This window comes from Gambusia affinis, linkage group LG16 (genome assembly GCF_019740435.1).
Source record: "Gambusia affinis linkage group LG16, SWU_Gaff_1.0, whole genome shotgun sequence".
Lineage (NCBI taxonomy): Eukaryota > Metazoa > Chordata > Actinopteri > Cyprinodontiformes > Poeciliidae > Gambusia > Gambusia affinis.
This window is the reverse complement of record NC_057883.1, coordinates 13,632,709-13,653,335: the sequence shown is the minus strand read 5'-3', so window position 1 is coordinate 13,653,335 and position 20,627 is coordinate 13,632,709. Positions and strand designations below refer to the sequence as shown.

The 20,627-nt window shown below is 35.7% G+C and overlaps 1 protein-coding gene across 13 annotated transcripts in view; it reads left to right on the top strand.

Moving 5' to 3' along the window:
* Positions 1–20,627, top strand: part of myt1lb (myelin transcription factor 1-like, b) — a 121,362-nt gene that overhangs the window by 45,897 nt on the left and 54,838 nt on the right. For 12 of the 13 annotated variants that reach the window (XM_044141947.1, XM_044141943.1, XM_044141940.1 and 9 more), the window contains 2 exons: positions 5,985–6,030; positions 8,738–8,771. In XM_044141947.1, the coding sequence (XP_043997882.1) occupies positions 5,985–6,030; positions 8,738–8,771 (80 nt within the window). Of the gene's footprint in view, positions 1–5,978; positions 6,031–8,737; positions 8,772–9,031; positions 9,167–20,627 lie in introns of those variants that run through there. The other variant, XM_044141950.1, reaches the window with a different exon arrangement.

Below are 20,627 nucleotides of genomic sequence, written 5' to 3'. Positions count from 1 at the left end.
CAAAATGTAGAAAAATGGCTAAAGCTTCTTTTTTCTACAAAATAATACATTTTTATTTATTACCTTATAAATAAAGTAATTATTCTATTTATTTATTTATTTATTTACCAAAATGTAGAAAAATAACCAAAGCTCATTGTGAGAAACATACACAATGGTACAGATTTGATCAGCTCTGTGAGTCTTGAAGCTGTGGATCAGCATAACTGTGTGTTTGTCTCAGAATATAAAGCCATTGATCCAGGGGTCTAATTGAGAAGACACAGATGGGGGAAGGAGCAGGCCTCAACTAATCCTCAATAAGCAGACTAACCTTCATTATAGCTGTGACATTTTTTCATGGGGTCCTAAGAGACCGTAAAAGCCAGACAGGGTATGAAGGGCCGCGACATACGGTGAGCCACAGTGGCGTGCGGTACGTCAGACGCCTCCAGGTTTCCTGGGCTCAGCTCTGACGAGAAAGTGGAGGCGAAGAATTTGCTGCTGTTATTGTCGCTGTTGTTTTCAACTATTCAACTGGAGATGGTGTTAAAGACCTAGTTACAAAAGTAGGTCTTTAACATTTTTTGAATTTTAAATCTTGTACTTGTATCTAAAGGCTTAGACTATTTCTTTCTTTCTCTCTTTTTCTCTTTTTACCTGCTTTTCATTTTAATTCATTCAATGCCTAGGAACTGTTGAACCCAAATGTTGCATCAGTTCTAAATGGTTCAAACCAACAGCTAATATGTTCAAATCTTGCAGCTGTTTTGAAGTCTTCTCTTAGATTCTTCTTTTTTGTCCTTGTTAAATGAATGTACTGCCAAGTCAAGTGTCAAGCAATAGAAACATCAATGTATTTGAAGCAAAACCGGAGTTAATACCAATACATCTCCACTGTGATGTGAGCCACTGATGCCTGGAAAAACATTCCTAAGCCTTGGATTCAGCTAGCTGGCAGCTGTTGATCGCTGTATCTGATCAGGAACAGATAAGTTTGGAGGATGGCATGCCAAGCACATCATAATGTTCCTCTTCAATATGTTCTACTTTATCCTTGATTTATTTTGAAAATGGAGCAGTAATTCACAAAATTAAATTTTCCACACTATGAATTATCCCTTTGGACTACCCTTCAAGACCATCAGATAACGTACATGTTTTCTTATACCAGTAGTCATTTTCTAACAAGTTTCTCTTTTAAAACGCAGCTGTTGCCTTTTATTTACCATTTGGAGCAAAAGTTTGAAATACAGCTATAACTTTGTCATTCTTTTCTTTTTTTTTCTTTTTTTTAATGAAGGGTGCTACTTAATCATTTAATCTACTCAATTAGGAAAAAATAAATGAAAGCAAAATTTTGTTTTCCTGTAAAGTGTCACAAGTAATCGTAGTAATAAAATAGAGCTTTAAAAGAATTGCATCACATTGAAACAGATTTTTTTGTTCTGTGACATAAATAAATGCTAAAACGGCACAATCTCTCCTTCCCACTGGAATGTTTATTTGCTAAAGGAGGATTATAAATGTTCTTGAACTGGAACAAACAATGTTGAAGTCCATCATGCAATAGTATAATAGATTTTTCACAAGAAGTATACATTCAAAACGGCTACCTCTCCAAGGTTAAAGTACATAGTAGTGAGGAAAATTGCCAGAGACCCAAGAACTCTATCTTAATCGCTACATGCATCAAAATGTTAAAGCTCAGATGGAAAATGGCTGAAAAACGGCTTGTTTGGAATGGCTTTCTGAAGAAAGGATGTTTTCTCTCTAATGGATGTAGTATCTTTATTTTGGTCTGCAATTGTACATCTAAAGGAAATCACAAAACCTGGATTAAAAACAAATAAAAATATGGTTTCCGCAGTATTTTGATTGGGGGAAAAAACAGCATAGTACTTGTGATTCACTGAGTTTGGTTTGTTTTACATCCGCATGTCCTGGGTATTTTGCAGTTATTGAATTGACCATAAAATGCTATGTATACTAAATTCTTCTAGAGCCAATGTAACAATGTAGGACACAATGACTAAGAAAAAGAAAATCATGTTTTCAGTGGCCCAGTCAAAGTCCAAACCTCAACTTGATTAAAATGCTTTCGCAAAAACAAATACCAAATAAAATATCACTGACATGAAGCAATTTTACTACAAAAGGTAGACTCAAAAATGTGTAGACTATATTTTGAGACAGATTAATTCTTCATGTTTTTTACAGGAAAAGGCAGAACAAACTATTGAATAATGGGATTTACTTTATTTTAACCCACAATAATATTGAAAGTCATAAAAACTTTTTCTCCTCCATAACTGTACATTATATGTAGAAATAGTTCAAATGTGTGTTTCACTTCCTCATCCACAGATTCTTTGCCACAACCAAAATCCCATATGTTGCACCCTTCTTTTCTACACTGAGAAGATTCATAAGCTATCTTTGTGTTTCATCTTTTTATTTTTCTCCCGTTGAAACATTTATAGGCATTCATAAAGAAACACACCATTAGTACTGAGAGGCTCTACAGTAAAGCAAGCATGCTGTTAATAAATCATGTTGAATAAAACGAGACATCCAAACACGGCCCCCGTCATCTTCCAATCCTGGCAAGCATGAATATTTAGAGGCATCTGGAAATAACAGAAGAATGTTCATTGGCATTCAAGTTCCTTCACAATTTATGATCTGTTGTTGAGGTGATAAAGCTATATAGGAAAGAAATATGTAAGTCTGATAGCTGTAAAAGATGTCAGGAAAATGCTTACTCTGGTGTAAAAACAGCTTGAACATTCTGTGTCATAAACCAGTTTTTAGAGGAAAAATCAACACAACTACAAAATGAATATACAAACAGTTTTACGATTTTCTGGACACAAGAACAAGCGATGCTAAATAAAATTCACAATGCATATTTCTGGCATTATTTCAGTCAAAAAGCAAGAAAAATTGTAAAATATGAATATTCATTAAACATATCCTAAAGCCTTTTTGGAAAAGGGTTAACAGTGAAGATTTTGAAGGCAATTCCCAAACTTATCCATTAGTCAGTTCATCAGTTCTGGCAAAAATATGAGTCTCTGTGGAATTTATGTTGATTTTGAGTAATTTCCAAGAAAAAATAATTTACCCCTGGCAATTCAGTCATTGTAATCACAGACCACATACGAAACATAGTCACTGTAATTACATGATGCTTTTGCATCATATAATTACAGCATTATAAAGTTCTTCAATTCAGATACAAAAAAGAAGTAATTTGTATGTGGAATGGAAAACGTAAATTATAATACAAATTGACAAAATTATTAGTTAAAATAAATCTTCATCAAAATAATTTTAGAGTCTTTAAGTTTATCCTAAAAAGCTGTGGTGAAGTGAAAGCGACTTTAATGGTTTAATATCATTAATGCAAAAAAAGCACGTAAATATGCAGACAGATTAAAAGTTAAGTACAGACATTACAGTGGATCCTACTGAACTTTTTTTCAATAAGTTAATTTGAACTGTTTAAAAAAATTCTAAGTAATCTCAGCAGATTGCATCAAATGACACACTGACAGCATTCACTCGTCGAATGTAATGACAGTAGACAATCACATACATTGTGAAACATTTACTTTTCATCCCTCATACAGTAAGATTGTCTCAGGGCAGCTGAGGCTACTATTCAGTAGCTTGCCATCATCAGTGTGTGAATGTGCGTGAATGTGGGAATGACTGAATGTAGTGTGAAGTGCTTTGGAGCACCATACAAGTACAGGACTTTTTGCAGGCCAGAATGAGCATGCATGTAGTGACACTGGATAGAAAAATCTCCTATTAACAGGTGAAAACCCCAACAGAACTTGACTGTGTGAACGGCCATCAGTTTGGGGATTTGAGAAGACAAAACCTATTCAAAAGAAACACAGAAACACTTTTCTTTAACATACCTTCTAGGTCAAAAGATTAAAGGCGGTAGTAGCTCTTTGAGTGGCATTTTCTTGGACAGAAACACAGTCAGGTAAATATGCTATATGCCGGTTTCCATACTTCCATACTGAATAAAAAATAGCACTACCGATGTCCTACTTCAGGAAAGTATCACAGCTAAACAGAACACTAGACACAATTTAGCTTTTAGGAAGAAAAAATGCAGAGAGAGAACATAGAGCTAAAGGCTGAAATAACACTTGTAATAAAAAATTGGAGAGTAGTAGGAGAATGTAGCAGAGTGAGAAAAAGTGGATATTGTGTCCACCAGCAGCCTAAGCCTGTAACTGCATAACTATGTAGAGTAATTTAGGTTATCTTGAGCTATCTCTCAGATAATAAACCTGGTTCCGAAGAGCAGGCAATGCACATATTCTCAGAAGAAAGAAGATTCTTACCTCCACCTACCTTAACTTAAAGAATAGTAAAGGCCATTTCAAATTTCATCACTTCAGCATAGGAGAAATTGAAAGCTAAAAAAGCAACAAGAAAAAAAAAACCCTGGAAAATGTGTGTTTTGAAAATGGATGTGTACTCCAAAAATATTTCACTTTAAAATTAGTCAGAATACTTCATTACATAATAGTTAGAAGCAAGAAATCTCTAGAGTGCTTGCTTTCTCAAGAAACCTGTGAGAGAAGATAAAGCTCGGCTGGACCAGTCATTTCCAAAATGTTTCCACTGGGACACTGGAGGTCAATATACTTAACTGGAGAAGTATATTTAAAAGACAGCTGGCTTGTCGATCAGAAGGATTGGATCTTCCTAATGACACCACAGAGACTTTGGGGAATAATTTATTGACTTATTGAAGCAGATACTTTTTGAATGAAAGAGAGATGTTTGGCACCCAGTGGTACTTATGGTTTCAAGAAAACATTTTTAGATTTAAAAGACTTTTACAAAACTTTTAAACTCACTTCAAGAATAAAAGTGACCAAACTATGTTTAAATGTCATATGATTTGCCAAGAATGACCCCAAAGAGTAAGGTTGCATATAAGCTAAGGACATCTTCTTGATTACACTGTGGGATCTGTAATGTAGCTCAACCCGCAAAATCTTTGTTGAACCTTGACATTTTCCCCATTTTCTTATTTTAAAACCAAACGTTCAATATGTTTATTGTGACTTTATGTGGCAGAACAACAAAGTTGTGCATATAATAAATTTATTTGCATTTCTTTTCTTCAAATAAAAATATGACGAGTGTGGTATGCAGTTAGTGGATAACTGCAAATACAATCTGGTACAACCAAGATCACTAGATCACTTCAGAACTGATCTAGTTAGTAGAGTCCATCCAAGTTTAATTTAAAGTCAGTTTGAATCCAGTGGCTCTCGGAAGGACTCAGAGGTTTATGAGATAGCATAAGCATGAAAACTACGTATTCAGTAACTTGACAGAATATGAAAAAGTTCACTGCAGTAACCAAAGATACTTTTAAATATTGGCAGGATATTTACTCCTTGGATAGAGTTGAAATTATAATAGCTTGTTTTATGTATGTAACTCTTTGAAATCTCACAATAAACAGGGCATTATAAATAAAATCTATTATTATTAAAATTTTGTTTCGAAATGGTTTCTGGCACTTTTATTTTGCCCGATTTAGTTGTTTGAGTTAATTATCTTACATCTTATTGCTTGTTAATGTAAATGCCTTAAATTAGTAAGAGCTGGGATGTAATGGGGACTGCAACTACAGGCTACGTTGAATCACATCTAATGCATGCTGGGTTCGTGTCAATTCATCAGATGGGCTCACAGAAAGGCTTTCCGGGTTACAGCTATCCAGTAAGAAAAGAAAATAAGAAAAATCGACTGTGCAGTCTCTAAATCACTTTAATCATTCACACTAATGCTGCCCATCAGTCATCTACATGAAACCTTCTGGCACATCAGGTGCGAACTGAAATGCCTGACAGGGTGGAAATAGCACTCTGAACCTGAGAGAACATGTATCCAAATTAAAGATAATTTCACCGGTCTGTCTGTTGTGTTGAACAGCTTGTTTGTGCCTTTTTTTGCAGATGGAGGTGGATGCAGACGATAAGCGCCATCGCACACGCTCCAAAGGTATCTGCACAGATACACACAGAAACACACACCTCTATTCAGGGTGACCTTCACTCTCCCAACACAAACACGTATATGCACACACACTCAGACGCGCAGATCCTGAGCAGTTACACTCCAGTTGCTTTCTCTCGCTGTTCACTCCTCCTCTATCTTCACTTTATATGTATCTAACAGCAACAGAAGTCCACCTTCTCAACGCCTTGTTCAAAATAAAACATTGGCAGGAATCGCAGTGGCATGGACCACAAATCAGAATAAACGGAGGGTTTCATTGAATAGATACCTCTCATTTTTAGTTCGCAAAACAATGGCTCCCTTTTATGTTGTTGACAAAGGTGAGGACATGTGTTTTCTAAGTGAATAAAATTAAATAAAAGCTGAGATGATGCTCCTTTTGGTTCATCTTTTACTACCTGTGTTGAAGTGCCTATCATCGTTTTCCAAAAAGAGTGAAAAAAAGATTGATTTAAATTTAAAAAATCTTTATGAAAATCTCAAAAGTAATGCACTCCTCCAGCAAGATGTTAGCTCATAAAGTATACTGATATTACTGGTCATTTTGGACTATATAAACTACAGTGTTTTCTTTTGTTAAACTGTATAACTTCCCATAGAAACATCACTAAATGTTCCTTAATTTTCAAGGCCCCACTTTAGATATGACATTGTGAGTCATGGTTTCTATACAAGAAACTTTTAATATTTAGTCAAAACTAATCTCCAAATTTTTGTTTTCTACTGGCAGCTGAAGCAGCATGTTTGTTTCATCTAAAGTACAATTGAAAATTTGAGTTGAGTTGCAATGTTGTTTTTTTTTATTGACAACTAAATGCCTCCGTGACAGTTGAATTTGTATTTTTCAAAGAAAAAACTAAGTAAATAAATTGTAGCTGTTGATCACTACACATGTCCTCCAACCAAACTGCCACACATGACTGCAAATTGACTTACACTCAGGCTATTTCCCTTGGCAATTAACTCACTGAAATATGAGTTGTGCTCTTACCACAAAGATGCCCCTTGGATATCATGAAAAAGTAGAATTTAGTATAATTAATTTTAACCTTAATTTCCAATTAGTAAGGACATACATGAACTTATGGACTTAGAAGAAAATAAGTATCCTTTGCTTCCCCACTGTGGAGGAATTCAGGTGTAACATCAGCAAAATGATATGCAAGTGAGGCATGGTTAACAAAGAATAACATACTGCATTGGGCAAAATTACAACACAAAATACTTTTCAATTATCAAGAATGGCAAAAATCTATCCAGCATAATATCTGTACCGACAGTTAGTTCAATGTGTAAAACACAGTTGACAGCTTGGATCTTTTGCTTATCTTGGTTCAATGTAGACATTGTTTAGAATTCACTGAAATTTTACTTTTAAAAATAATGTAACTCCTTTTTGGTTTGGATGTGTACTGGTAGACAGAATGTGGCTAAACAAATTCTTGACTGTGGTTGTACATTTGAGATCACGTTGCACCTGAAAGTCGATAATTATTTGACATTCAAATCTGTTTTGGAGGTTTAATTATAGATGTGAATAAGCCAATATTCGGCAGGTAAAAAAACAAACAAGAATAGAAAGGGACTGATCTCATAATTACAACCCTATCACTTTTAAATGCAGAGTATTGTCAAATTTTTATTTTACAAATACAAGCAAATATGTGTCCCCAATAATCATCCAGATATATTCTGACACTGTTGTGTCATCTCTACTTTTACCAGTAAAATTCACATGTGTGATTGCTTACCACAAAGTGTTGCCATGATAAGTGTCTGACCATCCTTGAAATCTACAATTCATATAAAAAAAATAAAAATAAAAAAAAATCAGTTCTTTGTGCTTGACATATAAGTGAAATTACAAAGACAAAATCATTTGATGTTTAAAAAAAAGCCAGGGTCTAAGGCAAAGCTATATAAAAAATGAAGTTACTGTGCAGCTTCAACATTGATGTTGCTCAGTGGATTGCTATTGATCAAATGACTTGTTCTTAAACGTCAAACATCTGTGATGTGTGTCAATTACAAATGTCACCATATCTCTTCTGAAACTGTATGAGATGATTTGTATATTGCTTCTTAGATGAGGTGCTTAAGATGAAAAATCTTTTATCAAATGCATTTGCTTAAATTTCTCACTAAATTTGTCAATTTTGCCAAAATTCAACTTTTATGAAACCCACCAAGTTATGCTTGTGGGTGGTCAAAACCTCTCGCCTTGAAAAGTTATATAAATACATAAATTAGATGCTGTTTGTCACCTATTTGGATGAAAACAAAATTGAAAACATTAGAAAAATATATTTAAAACATAAATGAAGAAAAAAAAAGTATAATTTAGCATTTAGTACATGCTAATATATGCAAAGTTATTTAATCTAAGCCATTTAAAAAGATTAAACGGAGTACATTTATTTTTGTGAACAGAAATAATAAAAATATACTTTTTAACATTAAAATAAAGCAAATTTTATTAGATGCTGACTGACTTATTCCCACAGCTTTCCAGCTTTAAGTGTTTCAAGTGTTTCATGGTTAATTTATTTTATGGCAAACCTACGCAGACGAGAAGTCACAGAGATCAACATTTCAGCAGGTTCCCTTTATGTGTGTTATGGCTTGTGTGTTCAGCTGGAGCCGGTGCCGTTTCATAATGATTCTCTCCCTCTCTCTGCTTCTCCCTCAGTGCCTGTGGATCCAGCATTAACAGAACTTTTCAGGTCAGTGAGAATGGAAAAGTGCATGGCGCTCATGTACGCACACACACACGCACCCGATTTGCCTATTGTCTCAGCGCAGAGAGGTAGAGAGTACCAGTCACCATTTTACCAAAATAAGATGTTTCCTCTTTTTCTCCACTGTTTGTCCTCACAGATGACAAAAATCTGATCTGCCTTTTTTTTTTTTTTTACTTTTGTTCCTCTTTATTTTTCTCTTCAAGCCAGTTTTGTGGAGTGAAAGTCTCTTTCCCTGTCTTTAGGCATCTTCATTGTCAGAACACGATTGGAAGAAAACTGACAAAACAAGCCACAATTTGTTGCAAGTTTTGCCAAAAATTTGATGATTAGCTTTAAGAAGGGGAAAAAGCTATCCAAGCCAACTTTGCGTAAAAAAGGTAATTGTACCTCCCTTTGTCGGAACAGCTGCTTTTACGTGTTTATGATAACTGGAAATGTGTGTTCCACCTCACTATGGAAGAATTGTTTTTATGCCATTTGTAGATGGACTTACTGGTGGGTTAAGTATCACTGCCTTTGTCTGAGGGTTGAATATTCGCCATCAAGATTTTCTGGTATCAAGCAGACTTCGTGGCTAAGAATTCAAATTCATTGAAGTCATCCAGCTGCAGACCAACAGCTGGATGTTGAACTGTTCTTCATTAAGTCTCTGGGTTAATTTGAACCAATTGAAATGGGGTGGGGGGAAAGCTCCTCCTTCCTATTTGCTCTGAGTCCACAGAACATTTTTACAAAAGTCTTGGAGATCATAATGTTTACTATTTTGTGCCAAATTTGAGTAAAGCCATTTGATCAGCCAGTGGCTTTGGTCTAGGAACTTTTCTATGGAAACCATTTTCACTCTCTCTCTTTTTACTGTTGAACCATGAAATCTAAGTTTTCCTTCGGCAAGTATGCATGTCCAGATTAGATATTAAGTTAGGATATTTTTGTAACCTCCTACTATTCAGTGAACTCTAGAAATAATTTTGGTAAGCCAGAGCCTCCTGGGAAGGTTCACCACTCTGGCATGTTTTCTCTATTTGTTAAGTGCTCACACTGTGGTTTTCTAACATCGGAAAACCTTAGAAATATCTTGGTGATCCTCTCTACATAGATTCTAAAAAAATTGAAAAAATTCTTGAATTTTTTTAGATTTCACATTATGCTGCTATTGAAAATCTTAGCTGACAGTTATATTACAAGTTAGATAGTAATTTGTCTTTGGTCTGGGTCATAAAACTGAACACAAAAATGTAGGTAATAATGATTTAAGAAATGCATCAATTACTTTTCTTTCTAGAGGGCCAGGCTGGTTTGGACAGTAATAAACATAATTTCCAAACTAAATGTTCTGTTTAAGCTGGTTATGTTTGTGTAATATTATTTATGACCTGAAAAAAAACATAAAATAGAGTTATTGTCACACTAAAACAAGGATTTTTATCTAAATTGCAACTACTGCTCTTCCTGTATTTGCAGCATTATAAGATTTCTGCCTTTTGTTCAAGTCATTTAAGACTATTGTTGGTCTCCTGTGTGTTGTTTTGCTGCAGTTTGGGATGCATGGAAAATGTCAGTGAGCACACAAGCAGCAGCCAACTCTAGTCAGGTTAAGTAGAGTTGGTAGCAAACAGTGAACAATCCCTGCAGCGTCTACTACCTGCATCCTCTTGCTAGCCTTTTTATAGAAGGCTGGAGAGTATTTGTTACTGTTTTAAGCTCCGATGCTTCTAAATATTTATAGGTCTGGCAGGATGGAGGAGATCCTTTGTCAGCGTCTTTGCTTAGTCTGACAAAGGGTGTGTGTCTCCTTTCTTTTTAAAATATTCTACAGAAGTGGTTTTGGATTCTACTTTGACAAAACTAAGGTCTTGGTTAACTTTTTTTCCTAAAACATAATTGCTGTGATTTTTGGCAGCGTGATCTGATTCATTCTGTCTGTCTGAGCTCTTGGAAGATCTCATACAGGATTTTTTTAATGACACCAAGGGAATGTTTGATGCTGATGGAAATTACATTTCTGTATTTTATTTTTTTCAGAATTGTTTGTATTTCCTACAAACATTTACTTAATAATGTTTTAAATTATTTCTTATGTCGTGTTTAAACCCTGAGAAAGTATAAATGATTCAATAACCCTTATGCCCTTAGAAACGTTAAATCAATCTGTGGGAGACAATATAACACCCTTCAGAGTACATTTGTCCAGAATATTGTTGTATTTCCAGTATTTTCTTTCTTTAACATTTTCTGAATTAGTTTTGAGAATGCCAAACAGTGATGGGAGATTTGATTATTTCCAGACAGCCGGCTCTTGTGGCACCTAAACAACTGTTAATTTATGACCATCTGTAGCCTCCTATTTCCGCTTAACTTGGTGAACATGAATGTTTTGTAGATCCTTTTGCATTTAATATTTTTTTACGAGAAGCCTTATACTTGCTTAATTGTATGTAATCTGTTACGAAAGCAAGCGTTCTTACTGTCGTGCACTATTTCATGTAAACTTTTAATTTTTATTTAGCACAAAAGCAAACACTGCAAACACATACTGAGCAGTACCAAACTAATTTATTATTATATTGTATATTATATGATATTTTTAAACTGCTGCCAGATGCTGCTTTGACCCACTGTCACCTTCTACCCTGTTTACTGTCTGAGGGGATGGACTGCTATACCTCTGTTCTACTTATTCCTTTATTTAGACATGTATTAACTTACTATGATTTAATGGGAACATAAAATGGACTTTTGATGCATACTGTCAGTTTTGTGAGAAGATGATTTCCTGCATATTATTTAAATATACAGCCCAGTCTTAAGCTAGACTCAAATGGAAGACTAGCGCTAGGACTTTAGCTTTTTACTGACTACCCAGTGATCATTGAAGCTTTCTATTCAGGGTGCATGTCAACAATTCAGTGTTTGATAGTTTGTTCTGCATGCTAAAAGAGGTTGGAATACATGTCTGTATTTCACATGTTGCTATTTTCACTGGTATTTACAGAAGGTGTATAACCCAGTTGGGAATTCATGGGTGGATTCTTCAGTGTCCTCTACGCGTCTTTGCAAGTTGTTTCCACCCCAGTAATGTGTAAATTTTATTTTGTCCTTGGTGGTGTTCGGAGGTGGTTGCAGCTTAGATAAGCTTCCCAGCCTACCCATGTATCAATAAATAATATTCCACCTCGAAGATTACTGTGTAGCCTTTAGCTGATATTCATAGATAATACAAGCCGGACTCTTCCAATCCTTCATCCACCCTCCTCTCACACCCTATCCTCATTTTCTATCATTCTCTCACTTTTCTTCCTATCCTCCCGCCTGTCTCACCTTCTTCTCCTCACCGCACTGGTGCCTGCAGATAGTAATTAATCAGGGGATCGATGTGAAGCCTATCTCCAGGCTGAGGCGTCTATAATGTCGATAACACTGCTCGATGGCCTCTCTCCCCAAAGAGCTGCTAGCCTTCGGGGCAAACATGCCCGACTTTGCATGGTGTTCGGAGCTGTAAGTGTCTTAATGTGCTTAAATATGACATTCTATTTTTCTTTGTTTGTTTGGGAATTAAATAGGAATTATGTTTTTGTAAGGAATTGTTCTAAAAGGAGAATTCATTTCCCTTGCATATTTAAATTGCAATTGTAGTGCTGACTCAGTGTGTACTCAATTTTATTTTCTTTTTTTTTTGGAAAAATGTGTCTAGTTTAATCTTGACTTATGTTTGTAGGTTCTATTCAAATCCACATAAATTCTGTGTTGTATAGTCAAGAAATTAACATTTTGAGATTTTGAAATTAACATGTTGTTTGAGTGCTTTATATACTATAATTTTAAGTGCAATACATTTTTCTAAAAAGACTTTGATCAGTCATTTCAGGCTATATCTACCTCATCTTTATTGCCTCATTTCTCTTTTGCTACCTATAGAACAAAACTAAAAGCCAGGAAAAATGTTTGTCCATTTAATTAAACATGAGATGTATGTTTGAATTAATTAATTGAAGTATTCTTAACCCTCCTTGTGAAAGGCTCTAACAGTTTTAGGGTGAATTGTCAGTGTCCAGAAAGTGGTACTAGCCATAGTCATAGTACGGTCATAGCAACATCATGTTTTGTAGCATGGCTGTGTGGTCATCACATTGTTATAATTCTTAGAAGTGTCATAGCATACTCATGATAGGGACATAGGAAGATAATATATTCATAGCAGGGTCACAACATGGTCATAGTGGGGTCATAACATAGTTATGCTATGGGTCAACCAATGCAATATTCACTGATATAAGAACTGTCACTGTTTGCCATAGAGATGATAAAATCATTAAGGTCTGGATCAAAACATAGTCAAGAAAAAGATATTCCAGTCTAGAAAAGCTTGATTAAAAATAACATAAAAACACTATAATACAAATGTCTTCAGTTGCATGATTTTCAGGTTTTTTCTTCATGCCATAAAATAAAAACAATCCATAAAATCCAGCAACATGTCTAATTTTTCACCTATAAAATAAGTTATCTTATTCATTGGTGTACTTTCTACAAAGAAATGCTTAGAACTACAATACAGAGGTACTTTTGGTCCAAGTGGACCTCAGTTTTCAGGTATTGCAGAATTCTGTTACAGTAAGCAACAGAAATATATTCAGATGAATAAACTTTGAACCATGTTTTCCACAACTTAACTCCAGATTTTAGAAGATTTCCTGAGATTTTCAAATTGCATTGCATGTGTTCATACACAAGTATGTCAGCTGAGCCCTGCAGTCCATTTTGTAGACTCTGATTAACTTTTTAATTCAGTTTTATGCATTATATATAAGTCAGTAATGGACCAGTTACAACTCTTATGGCTTTTGGGTTTATGTCAGACTTTTTACTCGCCAACCCACCATTTTGACTCTTGAAGTATGGTGGAGTTCACTAGCTAATGTATCTGCTTTTGCTGTTACAGTAAAAGTAGGGAAAAGGTTGATAGTAATGCATCCTTTTGTATTAAAACTCACAACTATATGGATGAATTACTTTTATGAAAGAATAAAAATAAGGGTAGATTTAACAGAGGCCCCCTTTTTAACCTCATCTTGCTTTTCTGACAATGGGCAGGGTGGAGAGTTTGTGTGACACTCAAAGCTCCAACTATAAACATTCTCCACACATCTTCCCTCTCATTTGCATATTTACAGTCTGCCATGCTAATCATGTTTATTGGGGTGTGTAAGTACGGCGCATGAGTTGAATAGCAAAGGATATCTTTGTACTGGAGACTTTATAGTGAAGTCGCTAGGATGAAAAAAAATCTCCCCATTTCTGGAAATAAATGGTTTCTCCTGCGGTAATCCAATTTCAAAAGACAAAACAGCCATCTTACATAACTAGGACAGAACAGGGTCTTGCTAATTATGGTGCTAATGCTCAGTGAAGAAATCCCTTCGTTTTTTTGGGGGGTTTTTTTGTATTTTTTAATAAAGGCCAAGATTTGTGCAGATATTTCTGTGCAGCTCAGGAAGCGGAGCTGTAACATTTAGACTGAAATAGATCTGAACCTCCCATCTGAATCTCCCATTATGCAGGACTGTAGTGTTTCTTAATTTTCATGCACATTATTCAAAATATTCTTCAGAAAATTACACACTGGTGAATGTCTCAACACCACAGTCTGGTTAAAGGAGGTAAATAGTTAATTCCCTTGATATGCATAGCTAATAAAACTGTCAGTTTTAAAGATTTTAGTGAGTTTCCTCTTTGGAAGAAATACATTACATCATCTATCTCTTGTTCTATGGCTTTATTTATTTATTTATTTTGTGATTAGATAAAGCATATCACTGCTAAAGATTTCCACCTTTATACTTGATGTAATTTGTAGTCATTGCCTTTATAATAAAAACATACATTAATGAAACAAAATTGGGACTGGGTATTTGTGCAACATCCATATATGCATACTATATTTTGCTACTTTAGGTTTTTGCTTCTCTGCTCTTGCTTTTTGCAGAATGATATATTACCTTTCTTTGCTCTGTTCATGGTCATTTCTTCACATCGCCAGCCTCAGTCTTGCCTGCGAAACTTAAACCTGTCGCTGCAGCTCTGACGGACACTGTCATATTGAACTGAGAGCAGCAATGAAAAGCTTTTTTTTCCCCCTATTCTCCATCATCGCCTCTACACCAACACACGCGCATGAACAGACGAGCAGATCGGATAATTAAAGAGAGCTAAAACAAACAAGAAGGCATCAGTTCATCACTTTGCCTGAGATGCCCTCCCATCTCACTCTCTCTGGATTTGGTTTCTCTCATTCCTCCTCTCTTCTCCTTCCTGCCTCTTTTTTGTTTCCCTACCCCTTCTAACACTCTCTTCCTCCCTTCCTTCCTTTCTTTCTTCCGTCCTTTTCTCCGCTTACCCCCTCCTCCTCCTCCTTCGGCTGTCTCAGGCAGAGCTAATTCCCTCTTCAGATGGTGCAGCTCTCATTTGCATACTTATCAAAGTATTTGGACTATCCGACAGAAGCTGTAGGAAGGTGGGGTCATTAATATGTTAATTAGCTCCTCCGTTTTCTCTCCCCCCCCCCGCCCCAATTTTGGAGCCTTTAACGTTGGTGCATCCATATTCTCCACCTCTCTCTGCACTTCACATCTAGCTTTCAGGTCCTGAAAATGCCAGAAGACTCTGCAGACATTAACATGTTGTATTAACGGTGCATTCATAATGTCTTTATGTAAACTACACACACTATCTGCCATTTTGCAGCAAAATATAATCTGGTTGCACAGTTTCAAGTCTGTACTGGTCCTACACTGACAAAAGAAAATAGTTGATCCAACTTAAAAATGCTTTAATTAGTAACAAGTAATTGCTTTAAGTTTAGCATGGACAAATTTAATTCAGACATTCTGAAGTCATTTATTTTCTTTCAAATAGAGACTGAATTTTATTTAAAATCAAATCCAAATTTTAAGTTCTTTCACGTCAATAACAGAATTTTCCAAAAGTACATTATCACTCATTTTGAAAAATATAGCTTAGCATAAATTATTTTATATGTGTGCTTTTGCAAGTTGTTTTGGTTTTCCAAACAGGATTAGGATGGGAATCGAGAACTGGTTCTCAGTAATTCAATTCCTTGAAATTGTTAAGCTGATTGCTTAAGGTTCCCGCTTATCAGTTCCAGTAACGTGTGATGTTTTTGCGTGATGATGTATTGTACATGCTCCGTATTTTGCTTCAGGAAATATCCAGGATGGCGTCGCGGCCAAAGCACATCAAAATATTTTCATATTTCACAAAAATAGATGATGCTTGGACCAGATGCAACATGTTCAAAACTTTTCTCACATTAAAAGGACAAAATACCTCCAACATCCTCAAAGATTTGACACAACTTGAAACCAATTTTTAGTTATGTGAAGTGTTTGATGCGTTGCTTCCATTAAGCTTACTGAATATTTCTTTGGCAAACATTCACATAGAATGTTGCTTTTCTACATCCTAAGGTTATGAATGCTTATGGATATTTTTTGGTTTTATCAGTAGCTTTCTAAATTGTAGAGTGAAGTAGTATTAATTTTTATATATATATATATATATATATATATATATATATATATATATATATATATATATATATATATATATATATATATATATATATATATATATATATATATATATATATATATATATATATATATATATATAGAGGCTGCAGCTCAAACCCTAAAAGGAAAATGTATGTGAATGTTTACATCACATATTAATTTACAATTTGTTTATTTTCTTTAACACAAACAATGCAAAACCATATTGGTGCCAAAACAAAAGTGGAATAAACTGTAGTGGAAGCCTAAAAAAAAAGCACCATACAAGGATATGAGTGATGTCACCGAGTCACAGCCAGTAGTTTGCACGACCACAAAGGAACGTCTTCAGGTAACTTTCAACTTAATGATGGCATTCGTTCTGGCATTACTCTTACTGGGAGAGATTAAATGTGCTTTATTTAAAAAAAAGAATGAACAGGTGAAACATTTAGGGCACCCTGACCTGGCAACCTTTAAGCAGGAAAGCTGAAAAAGTCACATTTGCAAATTGTTATTCCCATTTGATAGCTGTTTACTGTGAATCAGCAGTTGCACACAGAGCTCCATCTCTGTGGAGACTGACTCATTATTGATAATATATCACTCTTTCTTCCCTACAACATATCAATATAAACAAAGGCTCCTATCCTAGCCATATAAACCAATAGTTTGAGTTGTATCTATTCCCTGGTTCTGTTATTATTCTGCATAAGCCTACTGCAGGCAGAGAGTATCCACTATGTATTTGTAGTTATACAGATACAAGCAGTCCAATGCTGCAGTCTAACCCATCGAGCCACTTCTAACTTTCCAATTTACTGTCCTGCAATGCTGAAAAAAATTACTTGCCCCCCCCCCCCATATTTTAAGTTGAAAAGTTTTTTTAGCTCTTTTAAATCAAATCAAGATTTTATCAGAGTAAGAATAAAATAACTCTGATCTGTCTTTTTTTAAGTCAATCGGGTCCAATACTGTTGCTCACCTAAACAGTTGGTGTAAGAATGCAAACAATGAGCTTCTCAAACCTTAATAGATCTGAGTGAAAAACAAAGAAATTTTGGAAAGCATTATATGTTTATTAGTTTATCAGATTTAAGCTATGGACACACATTCATATATGAGATTAAACAATGAAAAGTCACTTTGCAGCTGAAGAGACACATTGTTAATTATGAGGTTAATAGGTCAGCCATGCAGTTCTTGTTCTAACAAGGTTTGGTTGGCAGGGGGCTGCAGAAGAGTTGACACTGATGCTGGTGATTGACTAAGATGCTTATGACAAGCCTCAGTGTCTGACATTAATTAAAAAGGCCAGGAGAAGGTAAAGCAAACACTAGAGTTCATGTCCTGAATATGATTTAAATTTTGTGTCTGAAATTTGATATGCCTGTGACAGACTGGCGACCTGTCCAGGGTGAACCCCGCCTCTCGCCCGAAACGTTAGCTGGGGATAGACACCAGCAACCCTCCCGACCCCATTAGGGACGAACGGTGAATAGAAAATGGATGGATGGATGGATGGAAATTTGATATGCAAAGTAAGCAAAATTCACACAGTTCACACAAAGGTGGTTTTGGTATCATGCTTAAGTTTAAATTGTTAAAGATCAGGATAATCACAGAGAGAGAATATAAAGCTGGAGGGTTCCAAATCTGAAAACAATGCTTTCTTTTTTTTACCCTTCTCAGGTTGTATCACATTACTTTAAAATATTTCCAGACAAACTCTGTCTTTTTTTTTTTTGCAGATTTAGTCTCTGTGTGTTTTAGGGAATTTTAAACCAATGTCTCGTTATTGTTTTTCTTGGATGGCAAAGTCTTATTGGATATATAGATAAACAATATAGAATATAATTCAGTGGTTTAAGATACTACAATATTTTGTTATATCACAGCTAAATAGTGTAGCTGTTTATAAATACTTTTAGATCCTTGTATTTTGTCTAATAACCACTGGCCTTTTGGTTATTTGGTCCCAGTGTTGGCAGTTTGGAGCCAACATTCAAAACCACCAACACTGACAACATAATACTTTTTGTGTCTCTTTCATTGTTGTTGCTCTAACACTGCCGGTAGTCTGTATGGAAAAGTTTGTCACTATAACTCCAGATCAGTCACTTTAGAAGTAATTCACAAGTGTTTGCTAAGGGTTGTCAACAACATGAAAGAAACTGCGAAGAAAGCAAAAGGAGACCTGTAATTGGTCAAAGTTTATTATCTACTGGTAAATTTTCTAAAGCCCACAGAAGGTGAAGAGGCAGTTTACAGCCACTTTGAGTACAATATGCTGAAAAGTATTTATGGAGGGTTTGTTCCACATTGTCTTTCCTGGCTTCACAAATAGAAATTCAAAATGCTTCTTTTGTTCTTATATTGTCATGATTTTCTTAACTACATTATTACACTGCTGTACTTTTGCTTTGGCGACATCTTCACTGGGCTACGGAGATGTGGTGTTTTTCTAATAACTTGTCATTTTATATGTTTCCTTTGTTTGATTTGCGAGACATCGTAGGTAGGCCAGGGGAGAGCACATTAAAAGAATATTTAAGGATTTGATAATGATAAATGAAGAATGAGGACAGACCCCAAGGATAAGACGCAGCGAGAGGAGAAGAGTGCTCACCTTGCTCTCAGCAACAATAAAAGCCTCACAAATCCACCTGGCCTTGCCACTGAAGACATATTTCTCTCTGCGTACCAAACCGAGAAGGTGTTCAATTTGGCCCACACGGGGCACGCTGGATAATTACTCTCACTTTGAACGCAATTTCCTGGCTGTGGGTAATGATTGACAGACTGTATCCCTGGTGTCAGGTGGCCAGCCACGCCCCTCCCGACTACAGCAGAAATTAGAGAACAGCGGGGGCTAAATTACACCTTAGTGAAGACCTCTGGCAGGAGGACAGGAAGGGAAGCATGATGAATGAGAAAAAGATCGGAACAGAAAGGTAGACGGGTGAGTCGCACGGGAGCACCAAGATGATTGGAGGAATAGCTTGGGAACACATTTGTAGCTGCACATGGAGGCATGCACTGAGGAAATGGGTCTGCAGTACTATTGGAGTGCAAGGGGAGAGACACTTAAATGCCATTTCTGCAGCTGGGTTGCTGTTTACTCCCTCGCCCCCCCCACACACACACACACACACACACCATCATCTCTGCTCCCTCCACTTTGTCATGCACTGAAAGCACTCAGACTGATATGCGAGCAGCTAGAAACCAGCAGAGTGGCACAATGACTCAACAAGTTCAGCAGCAGGAAGTGGACAAGAAGAGTGACAGATCATTGTAGGGATAAACATAACTGGTGGACATCATCTTAACAGAAACTGCTCTCACATCAATCCTCTTTTAGTCAAAAAGTATGCCTCCCAAAAATGGGCTGTACATTCATTTTGTCAACAAAGGTAATGAAAGGATCAAAACTATCCATGAACTGGCCACACTTGCAAGCATTGTGAGAGTTTTCACACTGTGAACTACAATAGCTTCTGGTTTACCTCTAAAAACCCCCTTGATCCAGAAGCTGAAAACACACATATATCAGCTGCAGGAACTGCAGAACTGAGAAAAAAAAACAAACGTCCAAACTGGACACTTAGTGGTCTCTTTGTTAGATACACCTGTTAAATTGCTCGTCACCAGTAATGGCGACAGTCAGTCAAGTGCCAGTAACTTATTTATTTAGGAATCTAGATGTGGTTACAATAATTTACTGCAGTTCAAACTGAACATCAACACCAACAAGAACAGGGTTTTAAATGACTTGTGCCAGATGTGCTGGTCTGATAGTTTCAGACATGGGAATGTCAAACTCTGACAGTTTACTGAAAAATAAATACCAAACCGATTCAGGAGGATGTCTTGCTTGAAGTGCTCATCATAGTAATAGCTCAAACAGAATTTAGCAGACACTGTAAGTTTTATTAGTGCTATGCAAGACTTTGTAACTGTGGCTTTGTTCATGCTTTAGGTTAATGACAAATGAATTAGGTATTTTTGCAAATTTTTTATGAAAATGCTTACATTTGTAATGGTAGAAGAGAAAATTGTTGGTCAACTTCTGATATGTTCTTTTTTTTTACGTCCTTTACGACCTTCTAATTTATTTGTCTTTTTAAGATACACCTTCGAAAGAAGTCTATAATTTAAGCTGTTTTCTATGAAAGGGTTTCATGTCTTTCAGAAATATTTTAAAGTTTTCTAAATTTAGTTCCTCTTGTACTTGACTGGCATACCCAAGCAAATTTGCTTAAAATCA